Source organism: Diuraphis noxia, unplaced genomic scaffold (genome assembly GCF_037042655.1).
Source record: "Diuraphis noxia isolate RWA-SAM2 unplaced genomic scaffold, SU_Dnox_SAM2 contig0003, whole genome shotgun sequence".
Taxonomy (NCBI): Eukaryota; Metazoa; Arthropoda; class Insecta; order Hemiptera; family Aphididae; genus Diuraphis; species Diuraphis noxia.
Window position 1 is genome coordinate 29485088 of NW_028301713.1, and position 16193 is coordinate 29501280.

The 16193-nt window shown below is 29.1% G+C and overlaps 1 protein-coding gene across 1 annotated transcript in view; it reads left to right on the forward strand.

Moving 5' to 3' along the window:
• LOC107167448 (uncharacterized) overlaps positions 1–16193 on the forward strand; it is a 38436-nt gene that overhangs the window by 20545 nt on the left and 1698 nt on the right. Inside the window, exons 3-7 of the mRNA XM_015516491.2 lie at positions 3832–3965; positions 12800–12912; positions 13026–13135; positions 14656–14734; positions 15500–16021. Of these exons, the coding sequence (XP_015371977.1) occupies positions 3832–3965; positions 12800–12912; positions 13026–13135; positions 14656–14734; positions 15500–16021 (958 nt within the window). The remainder of the gene's footprint in view (positions 1–3831; positions 3966–12799; positions 12913–13025; positions 13136–14655; positions 14735–15499; positions 16022–16193) is intronic.

Genomic DNA, 16193 nt, shown 5'->3' on the forward strand with positions numbered 1-16193 from the left:
TTGCTCGGTTGCTTGCTACCTTCGAATCCCACGTCTATTATGAACAGCTGGTCATAAAATGTGTTTAAACATGGCACGGAATGCAGTGCACACCTTTAGTCTTTACAATCAGAAATTAAATATTGGATTACGAAACCAATCGGTCGGTTCAATATTATTATCTATATAACACGTTGTTGAGTGCAAACCAAATTTATGTATTTACTAAGTTTTTACCAAAGACCGTGTCACCATAAACCTTCTTCTTTGTCAATATTGAATAGAACTTAACAATATACCTACCTACCTATAGTCTTGTCTTTCAAAAATAATGTCTTTTTAAAATCCCTGACGAGGCCATGTTATTGTTATAATTTCCCCGCTACCTCAGCAAAAATATAAATAAATAATGGTTTTTAAAATATACTTTAAAAACATCTACTACGCGTATACAATAAATACAGAATAAACGCAAATTATATTAATGAGAGTTGGCTATAAAATTATTGTAAATAATTCAAATCTCAAATCTAATTATAATTGTATATAACGTATCTATTAATTAGATAAACCATGATACTAAAAGGCTTTGCTCCTTACACGCTCACCAACCTCTCCTCAGATGTATTTTATATAAAATACTTATATATTTCATTTTTTTTTTAATCATTATTTATTTAATTGTTTAGTTGTAAAAGCAATTATTAAACGCTGAACAAATATTTAAAAAAAACTTTTTATACAATATATACTACCTATACATTTTTTTCTATGTATAGGTTCATAATTTATACATTTAACTTGTACCCACCTATAAATAAGTATATAAAATTTAAAAAAATATACTTACAAATACTTACCATAATGCATTGTAATATATTTTATGTAATTTGTAATACTCATATTTTTGCAACTTACATCATATTCATTTTATATCTCCTATAATTTTTAATTTTCAAGAACATTGTATTTATGGTTTTTATTCCGACCGAAATGGTTAACGTATTAGTATTTTTTATGATTTAAAAGTGCTACGTAGAGAATATTTATATATTATTATTATTAATTAGAAACTATTTAACGTAGATGGTTTTTAATAGGATATTTTTATTTAATTTTCCTATTAAATTGACTTAGTGCCCGTTTTAGCATGAAACAATTTAATTATTTGAATTTAAGTCAAATGATATTGAATAATACACAGTTGAGGTGTTTGCATCATATAATTTAATTTCACTTCATTTCAATATATTATATGACACGTTATTAAGAAGACGCTATAGGTACCCGCATAATGTGTTGTCTCCGTCTTACAAGTGCGTAACATAGCAAATTTTACACTCAGCAGATCACGTTTAGCTCGATGAGTTTAATATTTTAAGTGAATTGACCTCTTATAAAAGGTATTAGGTAACATTATCATCAATAGCTTCTGGTAGGCTTTTTTCTATATTTTAATTTCAAAGCGAGTTATGAGTATTTTAAAATTGTAAATTGCTTGTGTATTTTAAAATACTTATAACTAACTTTAAAATTAAAATATAGTAAAAAGCCTACCAGAAGTTCTTAATAATAATGTTACCTTTAATTTTTATAAGACGTCAATTCACTCTAAATTTTAAGCTCACGGAGCTAAACGTGATCTGCTGAATGTAAAATTTGCTATGTCGCGAAATTGTAAGACGGAGACAACACATGCGGGTATAACGTCCTCTTAAGTTTATGCAATTTAATTAATTTATAGGTTCTACTATAGCAATTTAAGGCATTTTGAATATGATGATCATATTATATTGAAATTCGGCCAAAAAGACAGGAATTATAGTTAATTCTTCTGTATTGCAAAATAGTGTATTCTATACACGGTTAATAATTTTATATTTGCTTTCAAATTTAAATTAATACAACTCAGCATGGCCATAATATTTAATCCATACTTTTTAATATTTACGTAATATATTTTTGTAGAATAGCAAAATCATTAGGTATACAATATTTACAATACACATAAACAGAAAATTATAACACTGTAGTATAAATTATAAATTGTATGTGATTATTCAACTAGAAAGGTGTGAACCAATAATCAATACTTTCATTGTTTTTTGACACCAATGGGCAATGATTATGCTATAGAGTAGTAGGTACTTAACATCAAATTTCACCAAGGACTTTTTTCCACACCTTTTTCGTGGGATCTAAATATTATAATATTATCTTTGTTATTTCCGCGTTCAATTTATTGCATTGTTTTTAAGCTAAAGAACAATTATATGACCATATGGGTAAGATCTGAACCAGATATCATTTTTCCTCTGTCAAATTTAATTTTTATGTGATTTATTCTTTACCTGGTATTTTATTTCCAATTTTTATAATTTAATTTCAATATTAGGTATTAAAAGTTGGTTATTATACTTATTCATTATCCATTAGTCATTAAATAGTATCAAAAATACTTTCATATATAACAAAATTTAAAACGTCTAAAATATTTTCAATGTTTAAAAAAACATATTTAACCATCTATTTGTACATCATCATTCATATCATTAAACTATTATATTATGTGTTTAAAGCTAACTGTGTTCAAATAAAAATTGTGCTTGTTTTACTTTTTAACATTGTAAGGGCCAGTTGTACCGTCTCTGATTAAAGTTAACCGGAGCTTAATCGGCTGAATTTGCGCGGTTAAATATCTGTTATCAGCTGATTAAGCGTAATCGAAGTTTAACCGTAGACGGTACAACTGGCCCTAAGTAATTCAAATTTAAGTCATAGATTTAAATGTTCAAACGAAATAAAATATTTTAACCAATTTATAGATTATAATGTTAAGTTTACTAAAAAAAACTAAAATATTTTGGCCAATATATTTTATACATATAGATTATTTTATGTACACAATGTATACAGTGTACACTAAAATAAAAATATATTCTCCACATAATAAATATTGAGTAAAATAATTTAAGTAAATAATTTACTTAAAGTAAACAAATAAAAATGACGTATTATGTAATTATAATATTGTAAGTTTATATATAATAATAATGCAAATACTTATTAGTGAGTTTAGTTTAGTTCATTATATTGCCATCAACACTAATGCCTATAATTAAATAATTGTGGAAAGAAGTAAGTAGAATTCATTGTAAATGTTATGCTTGTGTTGATAAAAAGGATAGAATGTGAGGTAAAAATTTTTCTCCATATCACAAGAAAAAAGTTGAACTCTGTATCTGAATCCTATGTATATAGACACACGTAGACATGTAGACACACGTAGACATGTAAACACACGTGGACGGTCAGTATTCATATATGAACATTATATATTATGTTGATCACATAAAAACGTAATACCTATACAATAAGTACGTACTTATATATTGAGAAATTCTAAATCTCCTTACAATAATCGATTATATTAACCATAAATCATAATCAAATTATATTTTCCCACCAAAAACAAAAAATAAATAAATATATTGTTAATTTAACGAAAAATGACATTATATAATGTTAAGTTAAAATAAAAACCAACTTTTTTACCCTCCTGAAAAGTTCATATAGCTTAGATACCTACTTACTCAGATACGTGTTGTTTACTCGCTTATACGTTCACGTAAAGTATATAACGATTCAATATACCTAGCTATAGTATGTAATAATAAAAATAATATATACCTACCCACTGCACTTGCCCATAGGCGGTACTCTATTATATATTAGTGAAGAACAGTGTTCGAGGTCCTACCGTATACCCACGCAATAAAAGCATCATAAACGTCACGGTTAATCGAAATAATAATTGTATAATTTAAAAAAAAAACCTCTCATTTTCCACAGGTGCCGTGCATGCCAGAGACTATCGTTCGTCGGGTTGTCTGAGTTACGGGAACGGCACAAAGCTCACCACGCTTGGCATCAACCTGCTGGCCACCCAAGGATCGACTGATTACTGTGGCATATTCATCAACAACGTACGTATTACAAAATCGCATAATTTTTGCTTAATAAGTAAATAAATTATATTGTGCACATCTTTATAACAACATTATACGAATATGTGTTCTTCTGAACTCGTATCGACAATCTGCTTTTAAGAGGACGCTACACCCGAGTGTGTTGTCTCCGTCTTACAAGTACGTAACATTGCAAAAACTGTTTTGCGCGGGAAAGAACCGAGAAGGCTACAGTCATAACTAAGAAACGAAATTCTCATCACAGATAAAAGGGAATTTTGACTGTGCAACGTTGTTTTTATTTTTTTGATATTAGAACTGAAAAAAAAGTTATCCGACTTTGAAAAACGCAAAATTAACGAATTTTGAAACAATAAGAACTTTTTTTCTATTTGTGATTTCGAAAAATTGAAAACATCGTTGCACAGTAAATGTTCTCCTTATTATGTGGTGAAAATTTCGTTTCTTAGTTATAACTGTAGCCTTCTCGGTTTTTCCCCGCGCGAAACAGTTTTGCAATGTTACGCACTTGTAAGACGGAGACAACATATGCGGGTGTAGCGTCCTCTTAAGTAACTCAACGTGATTTAATCCAACCAGCCAATCTCTTTATGTCTCACATAATCATATGCCACCAATAATCGTTTATAAAAATATCACCCGCTCAGAAGACAATAATAACAAAAAACAATGTGTACTAGTAGATCTAAATTTTTATTTTCGTTTGTTCTCTTAATTATCCAAATAATACTGTTAAGTTTATAAATATATTGATATTTTTCCAATTTCAATTTAACCACAAATAATATAATACATTTATATTAAGTTAACTATTTTTAATTTATTTAATTATAAATTGTGTATTTAATATATTTAAAAGTATATTTAAATAACTAGGTATATTAATAATGAATTAAAATAAAGTATCATACTTACAAAATTTAACCAAATACCTATAATCAAAACTGTAGATTAACAATTTTTTTTTCACAAATGTCCAATATTTTGTTTTTATCCCCTTCTCCCACCTCATGACGGTTATGAGGTTGCACAGATATTCAAACTCGTCCCAAACCCTGCAGGTAAACGCCAGGTGAAACTAAACCGGCAACCCTTTTGTTCGTGTTAAACGACTCCCTCTCCGCCCTCAGGCGGTTTTAAAAATCTTTTCTTATATCACCCTTGGTCGAATTCCATCTAAATATACCCTGCACAATTAGCTTTTACTTTGAGACGTTACTTTTTGATCAACAGAAATAAATATTTCAAATAAGTGTACTCTTATAATATAATATGAATAGCAGCTAACAAGTATACTGAACTTACCAGATAAGCTATAATATATACGTAATACTATCATCAATGATGTTTTATTGTAAATGCCCAAAGTCCTCACAAGGGAGGGGGCGCTGTTCGACTAGGAGGATAATATGGACCCGTTGAAATTGATTTGTAATTTTTGAAATTTTGAAATTTTGATAGGATTACTTATTTTATTTAAAAATATTTTACGATGTAAATGTATATTACTATATTATAAATTATAATATATTGTACAGAAATCTTTTATGGGTTGTATCTTATTGGAACTTTCGCATAGGACATTAGGAGATTAGGATTTAGGACCCTCAAAAACATTTAGTACAGGGGCTTAAAAATGTTATGGCTTGCTTGATTTTAAATCGTTTACCACCATGCGTACATTTGCAATGCACCACTATAATACTGAAAAATAAGTATATTGTATATTTAATGCAATAATTATAAAATATGCATAACGTAACAACTATTAACAAGTTATAAATATGAGTTACAAATTTACAATAACATTATATCGAAAATGTGTCCTAATATGTGGACTTGATATAATCGACAATCATAAAAATATTATATTGTATACAGTAATATGCGCCCATGCACCGGCACGGTTACAATTACATATTGTTATTATTATTATCATGTTCGTTTAGCGCACATCGATTTGTGTACCGTTTGTCGTCCGCAGACACCTTCAGTTATTGACGACTACGACTACCGCTAGTCTTTTCGCTATTATTATTATCGTTACGAGTCTATGACATATCGTGGGGAGGCAGCTGATGAGTATAGATGTGAGTGATGTGACCATCATCGTCGTCCGTGTATAAAACATACGTCATAATAAAATTTATTTATTATTGTGTACCATACATTTTATTGTGTTAGATTATTTTATAATAATAATAATAATAATAATAATAATGTAATATACCTGGGAAAATTGTTGCGCCTGATTTCACGGTAAGCTACGCCTCGAATAGAAGGCATAAACGACTTAACGGCGGGTGGGTGCACATTTTTTTTTGCGGCATTATGTGTTACGATTGTTGTTACGAACGACGTGTGGGTAATGGTATCACGTCGTCGCGCACATTTTCCTCGGAAAAGCGGTACACGGACAGCAGACGTATCAAAACAACATCATATATACATATATAGATTTATATAGATATCGTGACGTGCGTGTAAGACGTATAATAATATGATATAGGAGGTCTTACTTTATTATATATTGTATATATTATGCACCGTATGTCCATGTACCTATAAGTGTAGGATTTTACATACTTCTATTTGTATGGTTGGTGACTGGTGTAATAATATTATTATGCCTAAGTCGTATATACAGGGTGATTCTTCTAAGTGGGTACACTAATTATCTCAAAAAGTATTTAATTTTTTCAAAATATTATTTTACAATAGTTGTTTTTACAAAAGTTGTTGAAAAACCAACGTTTTTATTAAAAAATTATATTTTTAAATATTTTTTATCCTTATCATTTTTTAAGTTTTTTACTTTTTTGAATGAAAATATTGAGTTTTAATTTCATATTCCAAAGCAGAATATTTTTCTAGGTATTTTGATTCATAAATATCGAATTTAGGGCTAGTAGTTTTTGAGTAATAAGTATTTAAAGTTTAGATGGACAGAGTGGAGTGGTACGGGGTTACCCCGCAAAATGTTTGTCCACTACTCCGCTTGTCAAAACTTTAAATACATATAACTCATAACCAACTCGTCTTAAATTCGATTTTATGAATCAAAATACTTAGAAAAATATTCTGCTTTGGAATATGAAATTAAAACTCTATGTTGTCATTCAAAAAAGTAAAAAACTTAAAAAATGATAAGGATAAAAAATATTTAGAAATATAATTTTTTAATAAAAACGTTGGTTTTTTAACAACTTAAAACCATGTAAAATAATATTTTGAAAAAAGTAAATAATTTTCGAGATAATTAGTGTACCCACTTAAAAGAATCGCCCTGTATACTTTTAACCCAAGGTGAGATTATTTTATCACTATATGAATAACCATTTTCTCGGTAAATAACCGTGTTTATGAATAAACATTATGTTTACACGATTTGAAGTCATTAACAATAATACAACATGTTCGAGAAAAAAAAATCATTTTTTTTTAGTAAAGTACCATCGCAACTGTTATATTCTTCTAGGTAAATATATAAGTATATTTATTTGAAATTCAGACATGGCATAATGGTATCCGCAAAATAATGGTCCACTATATAGTCTTCTATAATTTATATAAAATTTGAATTCTTATGTAACTAATAGGTAATTAACCATCATGATTGGGCCACTGACTGGATATTAAGTCATAAACAAAATCATATTTTACCTATTTGCAAATGAATAAGGTACTACGAAATTATTTTGTTTTCATCCGTTGAAATTGTAAAATGAATTTTGAGTTTAAATGATTAAAAGCGCGTGTAGTTATAAACGATATTTGCTATTCATTTTTAAATTACAATAAAATCATTTTGTACGTTGACATCTGACATGTTTCAACTATAATTTGAATAACAAATTGGTTATTATATTAATTTTTATTATACCGCTTTTGATAGTAAAACATATTTAAATAGCTGCATAAAATATTGAGCACTTAGAAAAATTAACAAGTCGAATTTATACAATCTTTTTCAGTTCTTATTTAAGTAGATATTTACGTAGTTCCGTCTGTACTAGGGGTGTCCTTAAAACCATTTTTAGTAAGGTGGTGAAAACTAAAGGTTACGTAAGGTTGAGTGTTTGCATATTACCTATATATACTGTTTTAAATTGCTTATAAATGTTTATTTTAATATTTATTTTATTTTATAATATTATGCTTTAAGAGAACGTCATAATCGTATAGGTAATGGTTTCTATATTATTACTTACGTATAAATTAGCGTCAGACCAAATTTTACATCCAGAATAATAAATTTTACTCTGTTATTTTTAATAATAGGTATAGTGATTTGACATATTATGTGATCTGAAGGTAAGACTATTATTTAGGACCCCACGAAGGTTTTTGTTTATATTTTATTTTTAAAACAAGTTACGAGCGTTTGTAAACTGTAGTAAAATATCTGAACGATTATTCTAATTTGGTATGTTGTGCATTAGACAGATGTCCCCCGTCTTTCGAAGAGTTCGAAGACGGCCCGGGTCTAAATTAAATTACAAACTTCGCGATTTAATATAATATGATAATATTGTAAAATACACTTTTTACGCATGCAATACTAGTTTTTGTATGGAACACCATTATAACAGGTTTTTGACATTTTGATTTTGAGGAATAAAGCACTCTGTCGTTGTCATTTCAATTATTGTACCTTGGCTTCTATAACGTTAATTCCATGAGCATGACCAAATACTGGATAGTATCGTAATCGCTAATACACATATAAATATAATATATATAGGTACGTACTTATTCGTCTTTCACGAAAATAACATTACCTTTAAAAAAAACTTGTCATTTCCAATTCCGTTTGTGAATAGTTAGTTACACCAATAATTATACTCTTTTCATTTTAAATTGAAATACTTTTTTCACATTATTCCTATTTAACATTTATATATTTGAACAGTATGTTTATATTTGTACATATTGTTTACTTTTATTTCCTATATCTACATTGACTACATTTATACTTGGGTACAAGTATTTTTTAAACAATTTATGAGTTTATTGCTTGGAAATTAAAATACCGTAAAAAACACAAATTAAGTACGTATCTTTAAGATTGATAATAGGTCTGATGATTATTATTAAAAATCAATACACAAAATTGGAACGCCTGAAAACAAATTTTCCATGTCGAACGTTTGTAAGAATAGATGGAAATCACATAGGTGTGGGTATCCTCTTAAAGATCCTAGTGTACCAAAGTTAGGTAATAACTCCAAAATAAAATATTACACGAGCCACATATATTTTTGTACACTAACTATAATATTATACGATGTGATCCATTTAACGTAAGACTATCGTCGCTCATTATTTCAGAAAACTATTTTTAAGATGTTTTTTTTTTTAATTACAAAATACATTTTAATTGGATATTCAGAGCAAGATATTATTTTGAAAAATTCGGACTATAAAAATCAAATTTTAGATAAATAGTTTATCATAGTTATAACTTATAAGTATTTTAAGTTAAAATATTGGAATAAAGAATTAAAAAGGTATATTGCCATTTAAAAAAAATATAGAGATAAAATATATATTTTTTTAGAAAAATAAAAATATTATTTTTAACTACCTACATACAATTATGTAAAAAATTATTCAAACACGATTATAGCTTTTAACTTTTAAGAAATGTCTTCGTTAAATGGATCACCTGGTATATATGTATAAAATGCCTCGAATTAAAATATTATAAATCAACATTAATTGTGTCTGGTATACAGATATTATGTAATTGAAAACTCGTATCATCACTTCAGGGCACAACTGTTTTAAAATAGCAAATATACCTATATGGATTAAGTCTGAAAGTAGTATGTATGTGTATTTAAAAACAATTATGTGTCATAATACATAATAATATGCTCGTTTTTAATAATTTAATTTAAATATACATTAGGATTTAGTAAGTTGACGATGAGGAACAGTAAATCTTTTTCTAAATGGTGTTAAAATTATTCCTAACAAAATAAGTGGTTTTGTTGGTTTTAACACTGACTTTACATTAAATAATGATACATGTTATTTTCCTATTTCTTTTTAAAAATATTAATATTAATATTTTTCTTTGAATATATTAAGATAATATGTGTATTTAAAAAATAAAGTGGCGGACTATTTAATATATTTGCATTTACACAACTATTCGTTAAATTTTGAATTACCTTCATCTATATCAGACCATTTTAATTATATAATATATATATATTGGCATATTGCAGTAATAAATTACTTTCAGTTTTTTTTTTTTAATGGTATTTCCATATGGTGGCCATATATATTATACCTATTTTACCAAACGGAGTTTTAGGTTTTTCATTTGAATCGCATGAATGTCATAAAAGATTTTCTGAGAAAACATATTATATAGTTATTTTATGTTTTGATTAATATATTGAATTGTAGACTCATAAATTAACAAATTCGTATACTAGCACTATAAATAGTGTATGATTTACCTTAGTTAGTCGTTACAATATGTTATCGGTTCAGATTAAAAAATCATTTTGTGCCAATATTTATGTTTGTAGATATTTACTAACGCGCGAGTGACGATTGTTATTGTTATTATCAAGTTACTCTAATATATTATATACTTTTTCCAATTTTCTTAGTGTTTTAAACAGTTGATTCTTGTCGATTTTGTTTTTTTTTTTTATATATAGGTATCTAACTGCTAACATATAATATGATAAGCAGATGTTATATTTTGTTTGTTTTTTTTATATCCTTATAGGTATCTAACTGCTAACATCTAATATGATAAGCAGATGTTATCAAGATATTATATTAGTATGGCAATATTATTGACCGATGTCACTATAATTAGTAGGCACCTAATATAATATAGGGTGAGGGTCATAACTTATAAGTTATAAACTTATAATTTTATTATAACCAATAATAAATAAACTCGGTCGTTAAAATAATATTTATTTGTGCAAAGTAGGTATAATGAAAATTATGTTATGTGTGTCTGTTTGGCGAAAATTGTGTAAATAAAATAATAGCGTGTTGGTTACGGTCGAGTAGTCAACCAGGGGCCACAGCGAAGTCAACACACCGAAGCCATCGAGCGAACGGGGAAAGTGCAACGGTAGGGACAGATGATCCGTGGAGGTGACGAAAAAATTATTCATTACGCGAGCATGTCTAATAAACGATTGAAACATTTTAATATGTACATAAACATTTTTCTTTCGTATTTGAATGACCAATTGTTTTCTTTTTTTTTTTTGTTGTGGACAATTGTTATTTGTTACAGTTACTTAATAAACAACGTCCATGTGACTGATTCATTAATGAAATTATAATACAATATAGGCCCATAAAAGTACAAAACATTTAACATGAAAATAAAATTATAATAATCTATTTAACTATTTAGGATTTACAACATATTAAAATATCTTCGGTAGGGATAATCATGGTGCATAACTGTGAGGAGTATTATAAATAGAACTATATACGTTTAAATCAACGATTAAATTGTTTAAATACATATAAATTTTATCACAAATCCGTGAGCATAAAATGTTAATCTTTTTGATATGGTTGAACACGATATGGTATTATGTTCTGATTATATTATTTAGATAAAGTTGACATCTTTGAAACCACAATTTATTATATTCATGATAGATTTAAAAACTAGACTCTATATATGGATAATGGATATGTGGTATAAACATAAAAATAGTTATAGTTTACAATAAAATAGTTTATTTTCATTTTTAAAATTTTTAATCTATTTTTACAAAAGAGTTTTTAATCAATCTATTTCAGTATAGTACAATATGAACAATTGATGGAATAATTATAAAACTAAAATTTTAAAAAAAAAATCTAAATTTTTTAGAATGTATATATAAAAAAGTACAATAAGCTTAACAGATCTAATACGAATTTTCCTAAATTATGTTATAATGGAGCGGCTTGAGTGACTTAAGTGAAAAATATCCTCACGAATTTATAAATTAATTAAGTTTTTGTTGTTTAACTTATAAGATCTTGGGGCCATTATTCTCATTGAATCATGTTTGATGTGTAGGTTGTTACTTCAGACTTGTCATTAATGCACATACGTAGGTACCAATGTACCATATACAATTGCAGTCCCATAAAAATCTAATTATATTGTAATATGTAAAAGCAATACAATAGATGATGAAAATTCTTCATACATATTTACATGTAATATATTGGGAGCATCTTAACACTAATAGAAGTGTACAATAAGTAATTTAACCGAGTGTATTTAAAAGTTTTAAATGTGTAATATATTATATTATTTACGTATAAATAATATATAAATAATCAGTCTCAAATTCAAAAAATATTATTGAGTCTAAATTCAGTTTTCAAATATATAATTATAAAATAAAATATAGGTATATATAAACAGTATATACTCTAAATAAATAGGCTTAATAACCTAATTAGTATATTTAATATATAGAATACAGTATTGAACAAAACTAAAATAAGATTTTGATTTTTGTCAATCAACATTTTACTTTTTACTACAAATGGTCAATATTTTAATGTATCCTGCAAAACTGTTAAGTCAAATTAAATGTTAGGTACTCAATGAAGAATACCAATAATACATCATAAAAACACATTATTTAGCAATTTAAAATGTATTATATTATGTGGTTAAATAGAATGTAGAATATACTAGGTACCTATTTAAAGTTGATTATTATTTATTTCACTAGGTCCGTTTTGTCCATAATACGATGCTTAATATTTTACTATTAGGTTATCACATTGTATTTATAATAATATAATAATATGTTCATTTAATTTAATAGAAAACTGAAGAAAGATCAGTACCGATTGCTATAAGAATACACAGAACTCTAGAACTTGCGGACGATAAGTATTACGTAATCACATGTGGCAAATCAGGATTCAAGAATTCCAAGTAAGTAATGTCTAATGTCTATGGACTTGAACTTACCGATTAGATTCTACTATTGATAAAAAAAAAAAAAAAAAAAAAAAAACAATGAGATTATAACATTACATTATTTTCAGAAACGAAACGTCGTTGGTATCATTAAAATTCCTCGAGAACGGCAAAAGAATTCAGGAAGTTGTTTACAGCCATCCTTACACACTAAGGGCTGAGATATCAAGACACGATGGTAAAAGAAAATAATATTTTATTAGTATTGAAGCTTTAAATAAATTGTTTGCGAATACCTAGGTAGGTAGATTAGAAATTTTTCATGTGATTAATTTGGTCCCAAATATAATTCCGAAAAAGTTTGTCCCCAAAACGCCAAAACGTATACAATTGTATCGGGTATTAAAGGTGTAATTTCATTTTATTGCACACGTGGTTATTTAATAATCATTGATCAATGATATGGAATTTCGAAAAAACTAAAATTCAACAATTTTAAAACGCAGTTGTATTTGATTTTTTCGAATGGTAACAAACTAACAACTTTATTTTTATATTTCAGAATAAGGCTATAATGTATATCAGTATATAAATAAATTTGATTTAAAGGTATATTATTGATTCTTATACTGCGATAGACTTTTCTAACGCTGTGTGAAAGTGTTTTTGTTACAAATTACACGCTTCGTAACAATTCAAAATTCAAATTCAACATTTACTCTCAATTTGCGGTTTATTAAATAATAAACACGCGTTATAGTTTATTAATATTTCAAAATTTTGATTAATTTAATGAAGTAGAACAAACATTATAAAATATATAAGTTGCTTGAAAAAAAAAAACCATATTTGTTCATACCTATCTATTACATTATAACTATATTCGGGACCGGTCCAATGTGTGATTTACCGATAAACGGCTGGTTTAATGTGTGATCTTCCAATACATGGCTGGTCCAGTATGTAATTAACTTGCTATTATTTTGCTTTTTATAATATTCATACTGCAAAAGTATATTTTAAATCTGATAAAAAATCATCAAATATTTTAGTTTGTATCGGGTGGCATGACCGCAACCATTCTTCTTTAAGTTTTCGGTCTAATAGTGGAGATGCACCATTTACTTTTATATTATACTTGGATTTGACTAACTTCCACAACGACTCTACTGTTTGGGTATGAGCTCTAGTATTTGGACCCACAAAATTTTCAGTATGATTTACAGTTTGATAAATAAATCCATGGTCCTTCAGAGAACTATATTATGCTCGCTGCTGATCGCTATACACCGTTGACCAATTTCTACCTCTCTTATTTCTATGATTGGTATAAGCGTTTGTCGATCCCTTTTTTTAAAATGAAAAATCGACGTTCAATTTTCGTTGTCTTTATTACAACACAAACCAAATAACTACGGTCCCTGTATTCTATTTCCATAATTTCGTTGGTTATTTTCTACCGGAGTTTAATTTTCATCATTTGAAGTTTCGTCACTATCTTCATGTGATCGTGGGCCGTAATCACTACGTTATAAGCAACCGCGATTATATTTTCGTTAAAATATAGGTACCTATCTGTTATCGGTAGATCACACGTCGTACCTACAACGTTTTTTCGTAGATACCTACCAGTTTATCGGTAGATCACTCATTGGACAGGTCCCCGATATTCGTGTAAATTATACCTGCAACTATATTATAAGAGATTAAAAATATGTATATATATATATGTATTTTTTAATGTTTCAAACAACACAGGTGCCTATGGAATACGCGTTAAGAACTGTTTTGCGTTCAATAAGAGGAACAACAGCGTCAACCTCATCAATGAGCTCGGGTAAGTGAACCCTAACGAAACTGCACATTGTCGTCGGCTACAAAAGAGATCTCCTGCTGTATATACCGCGTGTAGCACAATTATGTGGTTTTTCTAGTTACAACTTCCAAAGACTATGAAATTAGTGGTTAACGTAGTAAACCGTGATTGTTTTTTAACTCGCTTACGTCTGCTCGAGCGTTTCTAAGAAGATGGCGTTCGATGGGATTTTCTTTTGTATACTTGTCTATTATTTCGATTTGTCAAATAGCCGCAATGCCCTGAGAGAGTACTGCAATATAATACGTTTCTTCTCAAAACACACGGTCTCTTCGTATATCGTCAACAATTAAATATAGTTAATGGCTGATAATATCAAACCGGAAACATTTTCATGTCGTGTAAAATCCATCAACAAAAAAAAAATTATACATAATATATAGTTATAACAACTGCTAGCAACTTTCATTGGACACTGGACAGTAGCCGATTTGATTACTATATATAATACAATAGGCACTTGACAGTGTACAAAATTCGTTTAGAAGAATGCTTCTGATTCTTCTGAATTTCCCGTGCCCCGGCACTTTGCTATCCATTGCTTGGGAAAAAAAGATTTTTTATTTTTCCACGAGGAACGTGAGGAGGGGAGAAGTAATCGAATTAATTGTTTCTATTTTTCAAACGGTATAATGTAATATAATTATTATAATTATAACCAAAACGACGATGTACCCTAACGATGTTAGGTATTATCTAATTAATTATGATCGTTGTGTGCTGCAGTTGCCCGGCAAACACGAAGGTCATCACGCCGTTCAAGTACGATCCAAAGTCGGGGTTCGCGGACGCTGCTCTGGCCTCGATGTTCCGGTTTCCGGACAGCCCGGAACTGTACTTCCAGTGTGACATCGAGGTGTGCCGGGGTGCGTGCGCGGAACCCGATTGCGACGGCGTGTCTGCGGTGCAGTTGCAGCAGCAGATAAAGTACGAGTTCGCAGTGGACTCGCCGTCGGAAAACGGCACGCTGACGGCCAGCACGACGGTGTTCGTGCTCGAGCCCGGCGAGACAGCCCGGAGCCTGACGCTGTGCGACGACCCGGCCGACGGGGGCATCCGTCCGCCGTGGCTGCTATACCTGTGCATAGCGTTCGGGCTCATGTTCCTCATCATGCTCGTCATCAACGTGTTCCTGTGCTCGGCGATGACGTGCTCGTGCGCCCGCACCGACATCATTGAAAAGGAGCCCAGCATCATCGAAGACTACGACCCGTACCGCAGCTGGCACGGTTCGCAGTACGGATCTAGGTAAGCAGATGTCCCGGTGGTATATGCCAAGTATAAACGATCACGATATTATATTTTTATATCAAGGGCGATGTCGGTTCCAGTTTACTGCATTTCTGTACAATTTGTAGCATACCTATATTATCAACAAAAATGGCTTAATACGCGGGGAGAAAACTCTCACGTCTCGTTG